The 20,372-nt window shown below is 36.3% G+C and overlaps 1 protein-coding gene across 1 annotated transcript in view; it reads left to right on the top strand.

The window, feature by feature from the left end:
• The window catches only part of KCNH5 (potassium voltage-gated channel subfamily H member 5), a 343,538-nt gene extending 327,831 nt beyond the window's left edge, over positions 1–15,707 (top strand). Inside the window, exon 11 of the mRNA XM_016926190.4 lies at positions 6,740–15,707. Within this exon, the coding sequence (XP_016781679.2) occupies positions 6,740–7,687 (948 nt within the window). The 3' untranslated portion in view covers positions 7,688–15,707. The remainder of the gene's footprint in view (positions 1–6,739) is intronic.
• The last annotated feature ends 4,665 nt before the right edge of the window (positions 15,708–20,372 follow it).

Raw genomic sequence — 20,372 nt, 5'->3', positions numbered from 1 at the left:
AATAAATAATGCTTTGTTGTATTAGTTCAGTTATCATGGATTGGAGGGCTAGAGTTAGAATTCGTGACTAAGATGATGGAAGCAGTAAGAAGAACCAAAGAATCAAACCAACTAAATCCCAGGAGAGTCAGATGAACCAGAGCTACTCACTGCTTGATCACATATAGCTATAAATTCCTAGTCGATTCACAGATCTAGAAAGTGATGAGCCATTTGAGAGAAAACACCTCTCTCTTTTCCTCAAATTATGTAACACTAAATCCATGACATTAAACAAATGATTCTAACCTTTTTTTTCTTGCCTTTATTGGATTTCAAAGTTCAGTACACATTCAAATTATTCAATTTTGATATCACTTTTATGATCAAATGTCCTACTTTTGAAATGGAAAGCTCAGTTGGCCATGTTCCCTGTTAAGTTTAAGAAGCTTTTATCACTTAAATAAATTAAACCTTCCAGCATGGATTCTGCAGATCATAATGAAGCACAGAGGAAAAAAAGCTTAAATGAAATAAACCTCTTTGCTGATAGAAACAGTACAGGTTATTGTGCATTCTACCAATAAATGTGTAGCTGGAACCATAGCCTGATTTCTGGTTTTTAAATTTTGTCCTTAATTTTTATAGTGTTCAGCAGCAATCTGATTTGCCATTGGACAAAAGATGGACACAATGTACATGAAATAAAAAGGGTCTAGGTTTTTAATACTGAGAATAAAACCAAATATTAGGTTTTTAAAAGCTGATTTCTTTTAATACTACATTGATAAGTAAGGATATATATTTTTCACACCATTTAATTCATACAAGTTGAACTCTTATGAACTCAAATCCTTTAACACTTTCTATAATAATTTCTTCATGGTTTAAAAAAATGCTTGTTTTCTAGAGAAAAATGATCATCTATATAATAATTGGGTAAAATTAAGCTATATAAATTACATATTGAATTAGGAGGAGACATTTTACTTTTTGAGTTACAATTTGCCAGTTGCCCATGAAAGATTCAATTGGATTATGAAAAATCTTACTGTTTATAGATTCTTTCAATGGCCAAAGTGTAGGGTGCAATTTTTAAAATATAAATAAAAACACACCATTTTAAAGAGTTTAACTAAATAAAATTCATCAATGTTTCCACTACGTTAAGTTGAACCATTTTACTATATGCATGTTAAAAATAAAGCTAAAGGTAAAAAGCCCTTCTTTTTAACATTTTTATTTATTATTATTTTTGAGACCCAGGCTGACATGCAATGGCATGATCATAGCTTACTGGAACCTCAGATTCCTGAGCTCAGGTGATCCTCCTGCCTCAGCCTCCCAAGTAGCTAGGACCACGGGCATGCACCACCATGCATATCTATTTTTTTTTTTAATTTTATTGTAGAGATAGGGTCTCCCTGTGTTACCCAGGGTGGTCTCAAACTTCTGGGCTCAAGTGATCCTCCCACTTTGGCCTCCCAAAGGGCTGGGATTACAGGCATGAACCACCATGCCCAGCCAAAAGGCCCTTCTTAAAAGGAAACATTCAGCAGAATTAATTTGAGAATACTCATAATGGTAATGTATAATAATTACCATGGAAATATAGCTTTCTTGGTAATAAATATTCAGTGTCACTCAAAATTGGAGCTTAGGTCATAAAGCTGTCTCTAAAACTGTAAGGACTTGTAGAGAGGGCCTAATTACATTTAGTGTTTTTGAAATACAGGGAGTTACTTATGTTAGGCATCCCTGATGTTTTATCTTTTTATTTGTTATATTTGTACATTCTTTTAAACTTAAAAGAAAACAAAGAACTATCATACTTTGCGTACAAGATATGGATCAGCTGGTGGTAGCACCTTGTAAATTAGTGTTTAAAGTCCATAAGCATGATTAAATCACCTTTTCATTTTCATTTGTTTTTAATGAAGCTTTCCATTTCAAAATCAGTGCCTATACTCTCTTACCTTGCAGTAGGAAAGAAAATTTTGTTTTCTCATAAGCTAGAAAATGAGCTTCTAGTGGATATTATTGCATCCTTGCAATGAAATCAAAGCAGGTTCTGATTCAAGACCTTTCAATGACTGATTTGTGGGTCAAAGATTTGAACCCGAGTCTACCCAGTATGCATTTGCTCAGTAGTTGGGTAGGTTCTAGGAATGCCAGAAGGCAAATGATATAGCTCCTGCTTCCAAATGAGGAGTAGACATTAATGATCAATAATAATAATAATATACAGATAGCACTGATTCTTTGTTTAGACAGTGGAACATAGTGAAGGAACTATAAAGTGCCCTGCTTATTTGTAACATTTTCCATTCATAGACGCACCACCTCATACATTTGCTGAATGTATGAAAAGGTTATTGAACTAATGCATAACATTTGTTTATTACAAATGTTACAAATGTTACAGACACTAGAGATATAGCAGTTAGCAAAGCAGACAGAAATCCCTATTCTCGTAAACAAATGATTTAGGTGTAAGTGGAATCAAGGTTGATGTCAGAGTCCAGGGAAAGTCACATTCTTTGACCCTCCCTGCTCCCTGCCTTCCATAAAGGTAGTGTATTTAATATATGTAGAAGAAAGTTAAAAACAAAACAAAACAAAAACACAAGGTGTCCTTGAAGGGGACCGGAAGCTGCAAAATGGTAGCATGTGTTTAAGCCTACTGGCTCTGCTTTGGAGAGTAAGGAGAGTCTAGAGACTGCCTCGCACAAAGCTCTTTCAAGGTCTAGGCTACCGCTTTCCCAGCAAGTATACAGCTTCAATCGTGTTCAATTCACTGCTTTCAGGGATGGTTCTCCATGGCAAACGCTCTGTGAAGGGTGACCTGCTGGGTGTGAAACTGCTGCACGACTTCCTACTTCACCCATTCACCTATCCGAGTTTTCACGGAGTCCAGGAGAAAGTATAAAAGTTACCTTGAGGAGCAGGAGAGTGGAATGGTTAAGACTGTTTGGAATCTGACCCCTTGAATTTGTATCCTGGATACACAGTTGTGTGACCTAAGGGAAACCACTTAAACTCTTTATGCCTCAATTTGCTTCTCTGTGATAAAAGAATAATATGACCTGTGTCCTACAGTAGAGAATAATAGGTCCTAGCTCATAAAATGTTCTCATTCCATGACACTTAAATGAGAAAATATGTGTGTGGAAGTGACCACTTTGCTATATACAGATATTTTATAATCATTTTACAATGCCATTATTTTGTTCCATAGTCAAAAGTAAAATAAAACAAATGTCAATTTGTCTTATTCTAATCCTATAAAGTCAATTCAAACTAGTATATTTTTTAAAAAAAACTACCTCTTAAAAACCTGGATATAATAAGTAGTTGACCAAATCCAAGTGTTACTGTTTGTGGTTAGGCGTCCGTTCCAATTGTATAGATTGGGTGATAAATCTCCTCATGACCCCCTCTTTCTAACCTTCCTCCTGCACCTGCTTCTCCTCTCACTGGGCTGCAGATTGTCAGCAGGCCCTGCTGCTAAGGAGAAAGGGGGATCTACTTCAGGACCTAGGGCTTGTGTCTGAGATCTGGAGGGCCTGTAGCCACTCCTCAGAGTGTTGGCTTTTGAGCTAGTCATGTCCAACTGCTGGCTCTCTTTATGTGTGGCATAATTGATGGCCTGAACGTCCCTGGTGGCAGATCACCTACAGGGTGCAATAACCTTTCCCACCTCACACAGTGCTTTTGCCTTGCCTGACTTCTAGCAGACTGAATTCACAAATGAGTACGTTCAGTGGCTTCCTGAGCTCTAGGGGATCCCAGCCAGTGCCCCTCTGAGCTATAAAGGAAGTGAAGGGCAAGGAACAAAGAGGGGAACTTTGGCTCTCTAAAGAGCATGTTTTTCCACTGTGCATTGCTGCCTCCTGAGATTGGATGTGTAGGTCCTGCTGTTCTGCAAACTTGATGACAATTCAGGACCAGTCTTGTTGGTCATAAGTACCCTCAAACCTCAAGGGAGCTATGTTTAAAATTACTTAATTTCCTATCTCCCGGGAGTAAAAAGGGGGAAAGGAACAATGTGCAATACTCAGAATTCTGTCATCTAATGTACCAGAGCTCGATTCTTTCTCTTTCCCAGTTACTTTTACATTTCTCGACAGCAAAATACAGATCCAGCTCTGTCTCATTTGTCCCCTGGTATAGGTGAGAAATCAAGCCCTGTGCCAAGACCCCCTTTGCTCTATGTATTTTGGTATTTGGAGTCTTTGTTTCTAGCTAAATAGTAGCAATTCAAACACTTTTGTTTGTTCTCGGTTGGGGGTGGGTGGGGGGCAGCTGGTGGTCAAGGAAGCTGGGAAAGATTTATTTTATTGATATTTTACATGGACATGTTACAGTCTTACATCACAAAACACCCTGAACTTGGTAAGCACCCAATAATTGCAAGCAGTTATTAGCCATTATATTGAAAGATCTAAACAAATAAGGCTCTTGCCTAAGGTGCCCACAAATTCTCAGATGTCAGTAATACCAAATCTTTCATTATAGTCTCTGCATGGGCAGGACATGTAGACATTACAAAATAGGAATGTCCCTGTCTATTATATACCAATAGGGTTGCCAAATTTAGCAAACAAAAATACAGGACTCCCAGGTAAAATTAAAATTCGAATAAACAATGAATATTTGTTAAAGGATACATATGTCCAATTCAGATTTATAATGTCTGATGTTTTTAGTATGTCCCAAATATTGCACAGGGGACCTGCATTTTACCTGACCTTCCTGTGTGCCTACCACCTGTCACACTCCACTGACTTTGAAACGGTTCCATTTTCCCAAATGTGAAGGCTGCTCTCAGTTACCACATCGAGCCAACACTATGTCTATCCTAGGCTAAACAACCACCTTAAAAAAATAAAAAGGGTAAGTGGTGAGTGGGAAGGGGGATGTGGAAAATCATTCATATTAGGCCTCTCATGTCCACCCATAGAATCAAAGTGAGTACTTTTTCAAAAAGGGGCTGAAATAGGAAAATAGTGTCTGCGTTCCTGTGTCTGGGTCTGTCTGGTTCTAAAGAATGTTCATATCTGGAAGACTTAGTACAACCTATGTTTAGTTAGGAAGCATAAGAAATGTGTCAACCCTTTGAAAGACTTCTAATTAAACTGCTGGAGCTTTGATGTCAGAATTTGAGATTATTATTACATATTTTAAAAAGACCCAATTTCATGTGCCACTAACAAGAAAAAATATGTTGGCCTTTACAGACAGTTACTGAATTTATTTCAAAATACAAATTAGTACCACTCGATAAACTGAATTTAGTGCATCAATCTCATTTTAGAAAATGTACTCTTACCTGGAAGGGGAATTCCTATCTTTCTGACTTTTCTGTTAATGGTGACCATCAATAGTATTGGTTTTTGGTGTAAAATCAATGATTATATGTTACTCCAGGCAGTTGCTGAATATTCAAAAGATAGTAAATGGTTTCAGATAGGAGTATTTTATGAGAGTTCAAGGAGAGAGAACCAACGTATGTTGAGTGTCTGTTATGGGTTAGAGAACACGTGCTTCACATGTGTTTCTACTCTAACCAACAACTTACAGAGGGTGATCAAGGTAAGTTATTTTCCTTGAGTGATAAAATTGTCTGATTCTGAAAGTGCCTTATCTAATATAACTCTTTTTTGATTTTCCTTACAGCCTTCACCTGCAGTTACTTTGCTTTTCAGGACTCTGAGCAAAAATCTCACACTTATTAACTTTACTTCCAACTCTGATAATATATGTGGCAATTTCTTATATAGCCAACATTTTTTATTTCTTCTGATGGGGTTATCATAAGTTCTTCCCATTATTATCTTCAAAATACATTTTAAATAAAATGATGCTCATTTATTTGTGGATATCTAACCCCTCACCTGTACTATGTATTTAATTTTATGTTTAAAATGTAAAGAATCTGGGAGATTAAAGAGTTCAACCTCCAACCCAGTGAACATGTCATATGGAAAACATACTTCTATCTTAACCTTTTAGTGGTAGAACGATCATGAGTTTTCGAGGCAGTTTATTCAATAGAGAGCAGTTTGCAGTGAAGTCTGTGTACTAAGCTGGTGTTACCTCCCAGAAACTTTTCCTCACAAATTCTAGTTCTGCCTTCTAGGGTCACATAAATCAATTTAAATTCTCCCCTCATCCAACCCAGATGCCATTTGCTAAACTGTGTAAGTTTTCAGTACATTTATAGCCTGGAATTCTTACTATCTGATACCCAAACAGAGGATAATATTAAAAATGGTTTTGAATCTTATTTCTACACAATAAGGAAAATCATACAAAAGTGGCAACTCATTACAGAGAAATTTAAGGGATAAATATGTATTTCCTTATATATGTATACACATATATGCATATACAAATATGTATGTATGTATGTATGTGTGTATTTCCTACTAAACGGTAATATAATGGGAACATAAACTAGAAGCAAAGTACCTCTCTATTCAGTTGTCTCTTGAGTAATTCTCCCTCTGATATGTAGGGGACTAGAACTAAGTAAATAAGTAGCCAACATTTCTATGTTGGGTTTAAGGCATATTGCATCCATAAATTTCATAAATGCAATTCCATAAATGGTATTTAAATTTTTTTCTTGAGAAATAATCTTATCAAATATTCAAGGGTTTTCTTTGTAACACAAAGCACATACAGCATAGTATTACACAACTGTTAATCCATCTGCTTTTATAATCAGGCTGTGACTATCTCTCCCGTTCCACAGATCATCTTTCGTAAGATCAGTGATGTGAAGAAAGAGGAGGAGGAGCGCCTCCGGCAGAAGAATGAGGTGACCCTCAGCATTCCCGTGGACCACCCAGTCAGAAAGCTCTTCCAGAAGTTCAAGCAGCAGAAGGAGCTGCGGAATCAGGGCTCAACACAGGGTGACCCCGAGAGGAACCAACTCCAGGTAGAGAGCCACTCCTTACAGAATGGAGCCTCCATCACCGGAACCAGCGTGGTGACTGTGTCACAGATTACTCCCATTCAGACGTCTCTGGCCTATGTGAAAACCAGTGAATCCCTTAAGCAGAACAACCGTGATGCCATGGAACTCAAGCCCAACGGCGGTGCTGACCAAAAATGTCTCAAAGTCAACAGCCCAGTAAGAATGAAGAATGGAAATGGAAAAGGGTGGCTGCGACTCAAGAATAATATGGGAGCCCATGAGGAGAAAAAGGAAGACTGGAATAATGTCACTAAAGCTGAGTCAATGGGGCTATTGTCTGAGGACCCCAAGAGCAGTGATTCAGAGAACAGTGTGACCAAAAACCCACTAAGGAAAACAGATTCTTGTGACAGTGGAATTACAAAAAGTGACCTTCGTTTGGATAAGGCTGGGGAGGCCCGAAGTCCGCTAGAGCACAGTCCCATCCAGGCTGATGCCAAGCACCCCTTTTATCCCATCCCCGAGCAGGCCTTACAGACCACACTGCAGGAAGTCAAACACGAACTCAAAGAGGACATCCAGCTGCTCAGCTGCAGAATGACTGCCCTAGAAAAGCAGGTGGCAGAAATTTTAAAAATACTGTCGGAAAAAAGCGTACCCCAGGCCTCATCTCCCAAATCCCAAATGCCACTCCAAGTACCCCCCCAGATACCATGTCAGGATATTTTTAGCGTCTCAAGGCCTGAATCACCTGAATCTGACAAAGATGAAATCCACTTTTAATATATATACATATATATTTGTTAATATATTAAAACAGTATATACATATGTGTGTATATACAGTATATACATATATATATTTTCACTTGCTTTCAAGATGATGACCACACATGGATTTTGATATGTAAATATTGCATGTCCAGCTGGATTCTGGCCTGCCAAAGAAGATGATGATTAAAAACATAGATATTGCTTGTATATTATGCAGTTGACTGCATGCACACTTTACATTTATTTATAATCTCTATTCTATAATAAAAGAGTATGATTTTTGTTACCCAAGGCAATGTAATATTTGAAGAATCAGGGTCCAACCTGCCAATGTTGCCATGACAAATTTGATCTCAGGCTGAGTATGTATATCGAGCTATCATTTTCTCACTGTTCTGTTAAGTTAAAAGTATAGATTAATGCCAAGGAAGAGTTCAGTCTTTTAAACTATTAGTACCATGTTATGATCTCTTTCCATAGGATATTTTTCTGTAACTTAGTGTTAGATTCTTTTCCCCTACAGGCAGTGTTTGCTCCATTTAAATGACTGTTTAGTTGCCTAAGTCAGATAACAGTGTGGGATATTGAAAACTTATTGCTATGGGTTTTGTGCATGAATTACATTTTTGATCAACTATACCTCTCGTTTTTTAACATTATACTTAGATAGTAATCATTAGCTCCTATGTAAGGAAATCCCTACTCCCTCCTTCTTGGAGAACAGCTGCCATCTTGTAAGCTGACATTATCAACACCATAAATACTAAACTATTAATATAGAGTATGTTATTATAGAAACACTGCACCACAGGGTATAAGGGCCTTTTGACAATTCATGTAAGAGATGCTCAATTTCCAAAGCTGATGAATGCTCTAAATTTGTATTTCCAAAACATGTTCAAGAGTGACATTGAAAGGCCTCTTAGCAAAGAAACATACAAAAAAAAAAGCATTTAAGTAATCATATCAAAATGCTAACTATTATGGTATAAAATAAAAAAGAATGTAAACAGATAGATAAATTTTTGTGGCATGTTTATAACTTAGAAAGAATGAAACACTGGTACGGATTGTTGACACATGAATCCTAGTGTTTGTAGTGATAACACATGAAATGTGGTAAAACAAACAAACCAACCAACCAAGAAGTAGACATTAAGTTGCTCGACTCAGATAACTGCTTTTCTATCATTTTATTGTGGTTATAGTTTTTTAAAGCTTTTTGCACACAGTTCTACGGCTGGACTTCTGCTGAGTTGATTCAATAAACTATTGTGGCTCAGGCAGGTCCATTTGTGAAAGGGGGATACTAAAGACTGAATTTTAGTCTTTTGAGTTCAAATCCTCTTTGTAGAAAGTGCCTATTATCAAGTTTTTAAAAAAAGTCACAAAGAGTTGTCCTGTATATAGCTAGTCCCTTAAATGATATGGATTGAGAATAAAATACACATTCACTTGTAAGAACCCAGGAGAACTTATTTCTTTTGACTAAACTATATTTTAGGAAGTCGTTCAGGGAAGCATACTTTTCAGTCAGCGCATGCACAGCATTTAATATGGGGAGCAGGGGAGCTAGTGTTTGCATGAAGTTGAAAATATGTGTGAGTAATTTATATATTACGGGACCATCTGTACATATATGTTAACAATATGCAAAAGATGATGGCAAAATCGAAGGAGATATCTTGGTCTATTATACCCATTTGTATGAGCTTTTCTATCTCCCAGTATTCCCAACCAAAGCCACTAGAACTGAAAGACACATTATCACATTCAGACTTGAGAAGTGCAAAACAGTGATTTATAAAAACAGTTGCTATTTTAGAATTTCTATTGAACTTCACACGCCCACAAGATGTGCCTCTTTAATCTAGGAGTCTCAAAACATATGAGCCATGGGCTCCATTTTCCTTTCTTTGTGCGTATAACTTCCATTAACCATAATGGAAGTTTTCAGGGGAACACGTCTCCATGTAATGCTACAATATCTACCTACCACAAACACAAGAAAATGAAATAATTATGGAGTAAAGAATCAGCCTTGAAATTGGAATTTTGTTGCTTTCATGGTGAGGATGATATCTTTTTCTTGACCTCTGACATTTATTGAATTTCAGGGTATTTTTCTATTTGTTTAAGTCAAGTTTGGCTTAAGCTTTTAAAGGTGAATGTGTGGTTAAAATAAGAATCTGATTATAGAAGTTGTTAGTTTAACTTTAGCCAGTGCTTCAAAACTAACTATTGGTGTAAAGCTATAAAAGAATGACTGTGAACAACATGATGATTTGAAGTTCTAATTCATGGCTTTGCATATTAGTGGTGCAAATATTTACTGTGTTCTGACATTGACGTAGAGTTTCACCTAATCGACCTACAATGTTATTGTTCATATATGTGAGAAACATAATGGTTTTGAATTACTCCAGATTGTCAGGAAGGAGGGAAAGTATCAATTGTTTATTTATGGTGCAGTTATCGTAGTGTCTTTTCAGCCATCTCTGTTCTCTGTGTGCATGATATGAAGAGGTGCTGAATGCACACTGCTGTTTTCAGCAGGAATGCGTGTTTTCAGCAAACATTGTATATAGAGTAGTCTTTTAGGTTCCCAGATTCCACAAATCTTAGCAGTTGAATTTACTCAGATTTGAATGAAGGGTGAATATTTGCTTTAATACATGCAATAATGATAAAATCATGTTCTATGTTGCCTCAACTAGCACATAGACAGTAGATGCTCTTTTGGGGACCAGACAACTGCATGTTTTATTCCTACACTGTATAGATGCTCTTGGTGCATCCAGAATAAAAATTTTAATATTATATTTCTAAATAATATATTAATAGGAGTAAATGGATATGTATTAGAAATCCAAACATTTTCCAAAGCAATTTCCACACCTTCAATATTTTTCTATGATGTTATTAATAGGTAAGATCAGATGCTGTATCCTCGACAGGTGGTTGTAACAAAATAGCAAAAGTCAAATTAGAATGGAAATGTGAGTGATGTATCATAATGGCAGGTTTTATCAGTCTGTATCAGGATATTGTTGCACTAAATGTGATCTAGCAGATGGAAGAGATTATGATAAAAAGCAAATAGGCACACAAAAGCCAGATGACAATACCAAAGCTATATGAATGGTACTGAAAATGGTTCAGGCACAGTGGTTGAATTGAATGACGTGGTTGAATACAGGCCCATGCTTCATTGTTAAAATGGAAAATTTTTATGACACTAGTTGCATCTTGCATTAAGTATAGGACTAAAAATGTCCTAAGCATTTTTTACAAACAACTTTATGCATATCAGAGAAAAAAATGGAAAATCTGGGGTTTGAAATTGCTCTAGAAAAAATGTGTACTTCTGTTGTACTCAACACTTTAATAGGAAAATTATTTGTGACCGCTAACTAAAGTACCATTATCAAAATTAACCTTATTGGAGCCCAAATGAAAATCACATTTTCCCTTCTGTTTAAGGAGATTTTGTTCACCCTGTGATATCTGGTCCATTTGATATCTTATTTTAAATAGTTAAAGTCATTTGGAATTTTTTTTAATATTAGCCTTCAGAGCAGTGACTGTTTTGAAGTGTGCAGTGGCAGATATTTGTGAAATTATTCATCATATTTCTAATGAATTCCACTATCTTGTATAATTTTTATCTTTTAAGCAATTTTCTGAGTTTGTTTTCCAAAATTCCATGTAGGTAATGAGACCATTTATCTAGAATGTGCATATCATACATGGATAACTTTCAAATATGAATATTTTATAATCATGTGAATGTTGTGCTATAACTTTTTCTATTAGGTGTAAAAGTATTTCTCTTCTCATCTTAATGGAAAGGGGGAAAAGACAAAAACAGTCTTTTGGAAAACATCTTAAGTCTTAGTATCTGAGCTTTGTCTTGGGTTCTGAATTTAGCTTTACCACAAACTAGAAGTTAACCTTTCCTAGTGTACCAAATGCTACCATTTCCCCGCCAATAAATAAGAAAACAAAGATAACAGCTGTTGCCTCCTTATATCAACATGCTATTAGGTCAATGAAAAAATTATCTTTCTTGCAGGTGAAAATCACATTATGACAAGTGATCACTTTTTCATTCTTTCATAGAAGAGTATCCACGATGTACTCTCTATCAAAATATTCTTCTAGATTTTAGAAGAGATTTCAGGGATTGACGGTGATGTGATTTTTATCTAAATATTCTTTTAGGTTTTAGAAGAGATTTATCTGGTCAGAGGTTAATGGAGGGAGGCATAGTTTGCTAGTGGCAGGTAAGCATAAAACTTCATACTTATGTGGGAATTTAGAGCTACAAATCAAACGTGGAAAGAATGAAGCTCCTTTGACAGAAGAGAGAAAGAAGAGAAAGATAGGTAAATTTTGTGATTTTTCTTATTTCTACTTAATCATACTGCTTGGCAGAAATTCTCAATTTTGTGAAAAAATTGGTAAGTGGCCAAGGTATAGAGTAGTTCACCAATGTATCTATGTAACAAAACTGAATGTGTACCCCTTAAATTTATACAAATAAAAACTAGAGTAGTTCATCCTTCAACTTTTTATATTAAAATAATCATGACCTGTTCAAGATATATGATTCCACATGGGCAGACACTCTTATAACAAAATTCTTAACTATGTGCTATGTGTTGTAAGTTTTGGCCTATATTCTGACTTGAGATTTTCTATCACTTCATTTGTAGGATAAGACCCCTGTGTTTGCATTCTTTATGAGGGTCAGGACCACTGAGGATTTGGACTGGGAACTAGAAAGATGATGAAGGCAAGGGTTGAGAAAAGACTGATTAGAATCTATCTGCTTCTTTACTCTTAGGCTTAGAAGTTAAATAAGTTAACTAAGCTTATATTTACCAAGGTCTCACTATGATAAGCATTTTATTTAGGTTATCAAATTTAATTCTTGCAGCAACCCCATGAAGGTATAGGTTAAGGAACTTGTCCAGGATAGCATACTTGCTACATGGTAAAGTTGAGTTTCTAACACAGGCAGTCAGACCTTAGGGAGAAACCTTTATTTTGTAGAATACTGACATTACAAGAACTATCTAGTTCAACCATCTAGTCTAGGTTTTTCCAGACACATACTTTTAAAGATTTCTTAAAATAATTCTTAAAAATTGCACTCGATAATGTGAATGTAAATGTTTGGTTTTTCTTGATAGGTCAGAGTCAATGACAGAGTTTGAAATCATACTGTCTTAAGCAAAAGGTGCCCTGTCCCAACAGTGGAATTTTCCTTTACTTCTCCTAACAGTTGAAAGACATCGGCCAAAGTAAACTGTCAAATGTGGTATGTTTGATATATGGTCACTGGTATCAACATTTTCTTTTCCAGTTGAATTTTAACCTAAAGAGGTAATGCATAATGGTTAAGGAAAGCAAGAGTCATTCAGGATTTTTTTTCTATAATTTCTTTTTCTTTTTAATAGTGGGATTTGGATGAGACTCCAGAACTGATTTTTAAAATTTATTTTTTGACTCATTGGGTTTTAAGTAGATTATTCAGATATTTTTATTGATTGCACTGATGTTGGCTTCTTGGCCAAACCACTATTAAATGCATTATCCAAATGAACTATTTCTGTTTAGAATGGCAACTTGTATCCTTACTTCCAAAATTAATGAGCTCATAGTATGTATATTTACTTCAGAGAGTTTCAATAATTTTCTCTAATGAAAAAATGTTAATTTTCTGAATGTGATTTATTTGTTCTACCCTTTGAGATTTCTAAAGCAAGTGTCTTGAGATAAGGAGAAAAAAACAAGATATTACAACACTACATGCTGGAATCTTCAGCCCAAACCATCTTGTTTTCACTTGGCTAATAACTGAGCCAGAGGTAATCATAGAAAGGAAGAATCCTACTTTTAAAATAATGACTGTGAAGGACCCCACTGACACTATCCAAAGCTTTTTATAGTCAGCTCACTTCCATCCTGGCTTTTACATTACCACTGCATGATTATTTAAATGAGGTCATGTCTTGTACTACTCGTAAAGGCACTTGGTCAAAGAAGAGTAAACCAAAAAGTGCAGCTTATGACCGGAGTTATAACTGAGGAAAAAGGAGGGTGGAGAAGGGACAGCAGTTGCTTCCTTTTAATGAGTTTTCTGTATGTGGTGCCTTTTAAATAGCTTTTGTTTATTTGTTTTTAAGATGACACATTGTCATTAAGGTTTTAACAAAACCTTTGGAAGCAGTTTGAAAGCTTGTCAAATGCTGGGGCCTTCTTTAGAAATAAGTGTTCTCCCACCAACCAATGAGTTTAGAACCTCTGGTTCTGACCTACAAACCCAATCCCCTAAGCACTTGGCTGGTTGGGCTGCATTTGATGGGAGGAAACAAAAAGATCTGATCACTCTCTCTCATTCATGCGGAATCACTGACTGTTGAATGACCAAAGCAGTCAAAGCCAAAATATTCACCTTGAAGCTTCAATAAACCAGATTGAGTATCCATAATAACTAATTTAAGTAATTTTATCCCCATTCTCTGCTAAATCATATTTCATAATATAAAATGTAACCACTTCCCTCTACCCAAAGCTTTTGGTCAGACTCTCCATTGAGTTAGAGAAATTGGACTTTGGCAAAAAGCAACATAAAGATTATTGTTGTTCCTAGAACCATCGTTGTCATGGACCCCTCATTTGCTCCTCAACTTTTTCAACCAAATTATAGCGGGAAAGATACCTGATGAAGCCAAGACTGCAAACAGGAAGAATACCTAGCTAGTAAACTATGCAAAATCACAACAAAGATTCATTTTTAATTCCATGTTACAGTGTTTGATAGTCCTAAGTATTTAATATTGGTATATTATGTCACAGCCATGAACTGTCAACTTACACAAAATCCAAATGCACTTTTATTTAAAATCAAGATTAGCCTATTTCATTTTCAGGAAAAAACAGTGGTCAGAATTGCTTTTTTGACCTCTGCAGGGATGTTTTCACATTGCTATTCTTATGACCCTTTATCAGAGAGGGAATAAGTGTAGTGTTCACTTTCATCTCCTTAGGGTTGACTGCACCAGCATCTTCCATCAAGCAGTCGCCTTCCACCTTAGAACCTGTTCACAGTTAATAAAGCAAGGGGGAATATGCATTTCATATTAGGAACAGATTTCTTAAGTGATTGTTATGAAAAGTGGAAACCAGTTTAGAACCATTTTTTTACCCTAAAACAGCCATTGTAGTTTGTTGAAAGAGCAATGACTTTTAGAAGTGCTTGGTACTCAAACAACACAAAATGTGCAGATTCACGATATATTGAAAATTATAGAGTTCTTTTTAGTCTATGTTCTAGTGACTTTGTTTACACTAGTTGTGGCATTTTGTATACTACAGTGTAAATTCTACTATAACACTAATGTTACTATGGGAATTAATTTTGCAACTTCTTAAATGTTTTTGTCACTGCAACCATATTGGTGAGATATTGGGGGTATTAAAAATGCCTCTGCCTTTAAGGGTTAATTCACCAGAAATAATTGATTCATGCATTGACGAAGGAAACAATGCAAAAATTTCATGTGGGATGTTTTTAATACCATTATGCTAAGCAGTACTTGTTGGCTTTTTTCAAAATCTGATTCATGCTAAGCAGATCCTTTTTTCTACTTAAACAAAGATACTGCAATGTATAATATAGAAATTTTGTATGTACTGTTGACCTATCACCTGACTGCTGACAGGATGTGTGAAAATATTTTAACTTTGTGACGTTAGGGTCAATTATGAAAGAATTGTGATCAAAATTCAATTGCTTCTGGGAAGTTTATGGTGATTATCACTTTATTTAACGTTTGTTCTCAAAAAATGGTCATTTTGAAAAGTGAATTGGCAGGTGGAAGCTTTTAGCCCAAAAGAAATCTGGGTTTCAGCACAATAAACTGTATTTCATCAGGGAGGACTAACTTTGCTTTTTTTCACACTTTATTTAAATGTGGATATTTTTTCATGATACAGAATAAAATGTGCATTTTATGGAATTAATTTGAATTGGGTCTTTGTTGGAAATTGCTATTTTGAATTTAGTTAAATAAGTGAAAAGCTCCCCAATATTAAAACACAAAGCAATAGGTTTAGAGGAAACAGTCTTTTGATATATTAGCATTCCAATGTTTTCTTAAACTTTCATAATATTTTTCCTCTGATAAATTGTATCATTATGGTATGAATGATAAAGTAGTATTATATCAGAAATTAAAAGTTTAAGCTCCAGGAGTAAATTTGGTTGAATTAGAATATTTCTCTGTACCTTGAAAGATAGAGATAATGAGCATATCTGAATAGGAATTTGGAGAAATCCTTATTTTAAAATGGGATTAAAAAATATTTCTCTATCAATATTTCTAAAATTCTATTAATATCATAACATTATTAATTTATTCCAAGCAGTGAAATTTAGAGGCTTAAAGGGCAGAATGTACATGGAATAAAAGTATACTTTTTCTCATGTTTTGAAAAAAATTATAAATGGCTTTGCCAAATTCCTATTGAAAAAAAAAATAGGAATTTTGGCTTTGCCAAATTCCTATTGAAAAAAGCTGAATATGTAACATAGGATGTCTGCAACACGAGAACTGCAGATTTTTCTTCTAACTAAAAAACAAGTTTGAGGAACACTTTTTTGGCACATCACTGAAAAATTATTCATACCTATGGCTACGTAAAATTACATGTTGATTACAGAACCACCAAATAAAGCTTCGTCTTTGCTATGGCTGTATTAGAATATAAGTTAGAGCATTCTAGAGTTAGCTTTCAGTTTTATAGGAATCAAGGATATGATGATCACAGATAACAAAATGAATCGTCAAAATGAAGTGAAACTTTCTACACAAATGAACAGTAATTAATGCTTTCTCCATTTTTTGTTGATTTTCCTCCTCTTTTTTTTCTTCTTTCCTTACTCACACATGCACATGCACACACAGTCAACAATAAATTGCAACCTTTCCTTCTAAGTTCCATGGTAATAATTAAGAAAGATACCAATTTTTGGCTGGGCGAGGTGGCTCACGCCCGTAATCCCAGCACTTTGGAAGGCCAAGGCGGGTGGATCACCCAAGGTCAGGAGTTTGAGACCAGCCTGGCCAACATGGGGAAACCTTCCCTCTACTAAAAATACAAAAATTAGTTGGGGGTGGTGGTGGGTGCCTGTAATCCCAGCTACTAGGGAGGCTGAGGCAGGAGAATCGCTTGAACCCAGGAGTTAGAAGGTGCAGTGAGCCAAGATCACGTCATTGCACTCTAGCCTGGGCAACAAAGAGAAAACTCCATCTCAAAAAAAAAAAAAAAAATTCAAAACATGATAATACATATTGCAGATGTGTGAGGAAATACTCAAGTGCCAAATACCATTACAAGCAGAATGAGAAGTTTTTGTACCATAGGATGTTTTCTTCAGGGAATGTGATGAAAAATAGAACATGCTTTAACCTTCCAACCTTCAAACTTGTGGTTAGCTCCTTCTATTCCCACCCAGTTAGGAGGCTTTTGCTTCCTGTAAGATTGTTGAAAACACTAAGTTTTCCTATATCAAGTTGGGTACATTCTGTTTAATCTAGGAAAATCAGCGTAACATGCTTTTAATTTGATTAAATAAAGACGTGCCCAAGGCGAGCGATGCAGGGCTGACCTTATATAGCCAGAAGGGGCACTGGGGATGAATTAGCACCATGCCTACTTTGAGAAATGAAGAAACCAAGAATTGGAAAGGGTAGGCAATTCTCCAAAGTTGTATGTATAGTGACAACTTTGGAAATTAAAGTTGGGAGTTGGGAGGAGTTGGGATTAAAATTCAGTTGTCTTGACTCCAAGTCCAATGTTTCTTACACTATATCACATGCCATCTGGTTTTTCACAGTGCAAAACACACACACACACAAACACACACACTCTTTAGCTAATGCTACTGAAAGTGTTGCTAGTCTCCTCTCTGAATATTGCAGAAAGGGTAGTTATGTGTTCAACTATGTCATTTACATAAAGGCGTGTGTCCTTTATTCCAGTTTTCTTAAAAAACAACTGATATCTCATAAAAGGTGTACTCTCTCCCTTTGATATTGAAGATTGTAATTTCACATTCTACACTCATGATACTCTCTGTCCACCTGGTTTTAGAATCAGAACTAGACAGGTTATTTGTTGTATCTGGCTAAGGATACACAGTTGGGTCAGAGTTCAAGAAGACTGAATAAAGACTGGCTGGATGCTGACCATTCCAGATCATTCTGTGTGGAGCAGAAACTGGAACTTCTGGGTTCCTGCTTCCTGTGGGTGCATATGGGTGCATCAAACACAGCTTTCCATCTCATCTGATTCTACTGTCCTCTGGCACCCAAGCTTAGCTTAAGTCTTGAAGTGTGCGTGTGTGGGCATGGGTGTGGGTGTGGGTGTGTGTGTTTGGGGATGACATCTTCCTTGGTTCTTAAAATTCTCTAGGACTATTCCCATGAAAAGAAAAAATATGTATCTGTGTTCACAGTTTATAAATAACAGCGTTCAATACCACCAGTGGCTGATGGACAAGTGCTAGCAACTTGTCACCTGTAGTCATTCGACCTATCAACAAACGTTCCTCCAATGTATGATACTGCTCTAGGCACTCCACACTGACCAAATTCAGCTGCATAGTGGATCTTAGAGTTTTCTTCCACAACTGTGAATATGCTGTTCAAAGACAAACAGCAAGATTCTGTTGAAATTCTTCATGTTAATGACCTTTGAACTATGGAATCCACTCACTGGCAGGACTGTCAGGAAGAATAATACCTGCTTTTAGAGACAGGGGAGAATTTCAGCTCTCTCACGCTTTCTTTAAATTTCCATATTCTCCATCCTTAACACCCTTCCCCTAAATTTTTACAACTCAGGTAAGGAGAGCAGGTTGCAGATTTTCAGAGGTCGGGTGCTTTCACTGCTGCATTCACACACTGTTTTTCCTTCCCTGTAGTTTTCCATTCTGCTATAAGCAGGGAGAGGAGAAGGAACACTCTGCAGGCAACCTTAAGCTGATGGCTCTGTGGCTCCCTGCCTGCCTGAGGAGAAAAGGAAGGATGAAAGCAAGATTTCCGACAATTGCCATTGAATGCCCTGAAAGGAAGAGGCTGAGTGGAAGGAGGGCAGGGAGGGGTTTTGCCTTTCAGGACATCAGCAGCAAATAAGAAATTTCTGTGCTAGTGCAGTTACCAGGAGCCTCTCTTCTCTTCCTTTCCTCTGCTAGCGTTATTCCTTGTATAGCCTATAATAGGTTGGGACCAGATTAAATGAGATAATAGCAGTGAAAATGCTTTGAAAAATATAATGGGCTATACAAAGCTTGAGGTTCTCTCTATTTGCCTGTGATTTTCCCAGTAGTCAAGGGTGGATTCCAGAACTTATTGAGAAAGAGCCATAAATATTAATAACATATATTCACACACAGCTCCTAGTGAAGTTCCAAGATTTTCTCAATTATACATAGAGAAAATTGGACAAGTTCAAAGTTTGTCGATCCACAACAGCTGGAGTCCTTTTACCTTCCCGTCAACTATAAGGGCAAACACAAACACTATAATAGCCTCTCCTCTACTTCCACACTTCAGGAAGTATGTAAAGAACCTATTAACATATAGGCTATATGAAAATATAGTCCCAGTTTTACTAATCTGAAATTCTCTAAAATAGCAGTACTATTCGTCATTTTCACTTTCACACTTAGTTGTCAATATCATGTAAGATCTCTGTTACACATAGCAGGTATTTGATGCTGTTTCAGAGTTCTTCCTGATTTAAGATTCAGCGCTATAAGATCAATTCCGAAAGTTCATGCTAAAGATGTAGAGGGGCCACTAGATGTTTCGCTAATTTAGGACTCTGACCCATTTAGATACAGTGAGGGCATACATAATGCTGGAGTGGACAAATTAAAATGTTTTTACCTAACATGACACCGGAACCATGTTTAACACCAATACCTTCATTCAACTTCCCTCCTTTCTATTCTCTGGCAAGATGTCTGTACCTTTTACAGGGCTGCATCTTGTGTGTTTTTCTTGTTGTTTTATTGAATTGACTTTGATATAAAACCAAGATTCTTATAATTTTGCGTGTTGTATATGGATGTTTGGATAAGTAGAAATATCTACTATTTTTCAGTCTCAGACACCTTCACATATAATGCTTCTAACAACCTCGTTAGAGAAATAAGCCCATAGGCTCTGGGTGATAACCCCTTGTAACCTCACATAGCTAGAAAGTATCAGAAAATGTTTTCAAACTCAGGTCTCTGACTTTCAGCTCTTATTTGCCTCAAAGTGACTCTCAGACCTGCATTAGGCCCTTGGTTTTTACATCAGGACCTATAGAAATAAAATTATTTTTTGGAGGATTTGTAATCTGATTACAGAATTCCAGGGTTTAGCCTTGTGCTGAAGTTCCTAACATAGGAAAAATGCTAGGGTTCCCCTTCATGTATGTTCTATTTACAGATATGGAGTATTACAATTCATGGCATCCACTTAGTTTCTCCTTTGCATGATGACCTATGTGGAAAAGTCCCACAGGAGCATTGGTATCTGTGCAGGACACTATGGTCATGTATACAAGAGCTACTTAAGGAAAAGGGCTGTGGCCAGGAGCGGTGGCTCACGCCTGTAATCCCAGCACTT

Source organism: Pan troglodytes, chromosome 15, assembly GCF_028858775.2.
Source record: "Pan troglodytes isolate AG18354 chromosome 15, NHGRI_mPanTro3-v2.0_pri, whole genome shotgun sequence".
NCBI lineage: Eukaryota > Metazoa > Chordata > Mammalia > Primates > Hominidae > Pan > Pan troglodytes.
The sequence above is the reverse complement of the archived record's forward strand: the minus strand, read 5'-3'. Positions and strand labels throughout refer to the sequence as shown.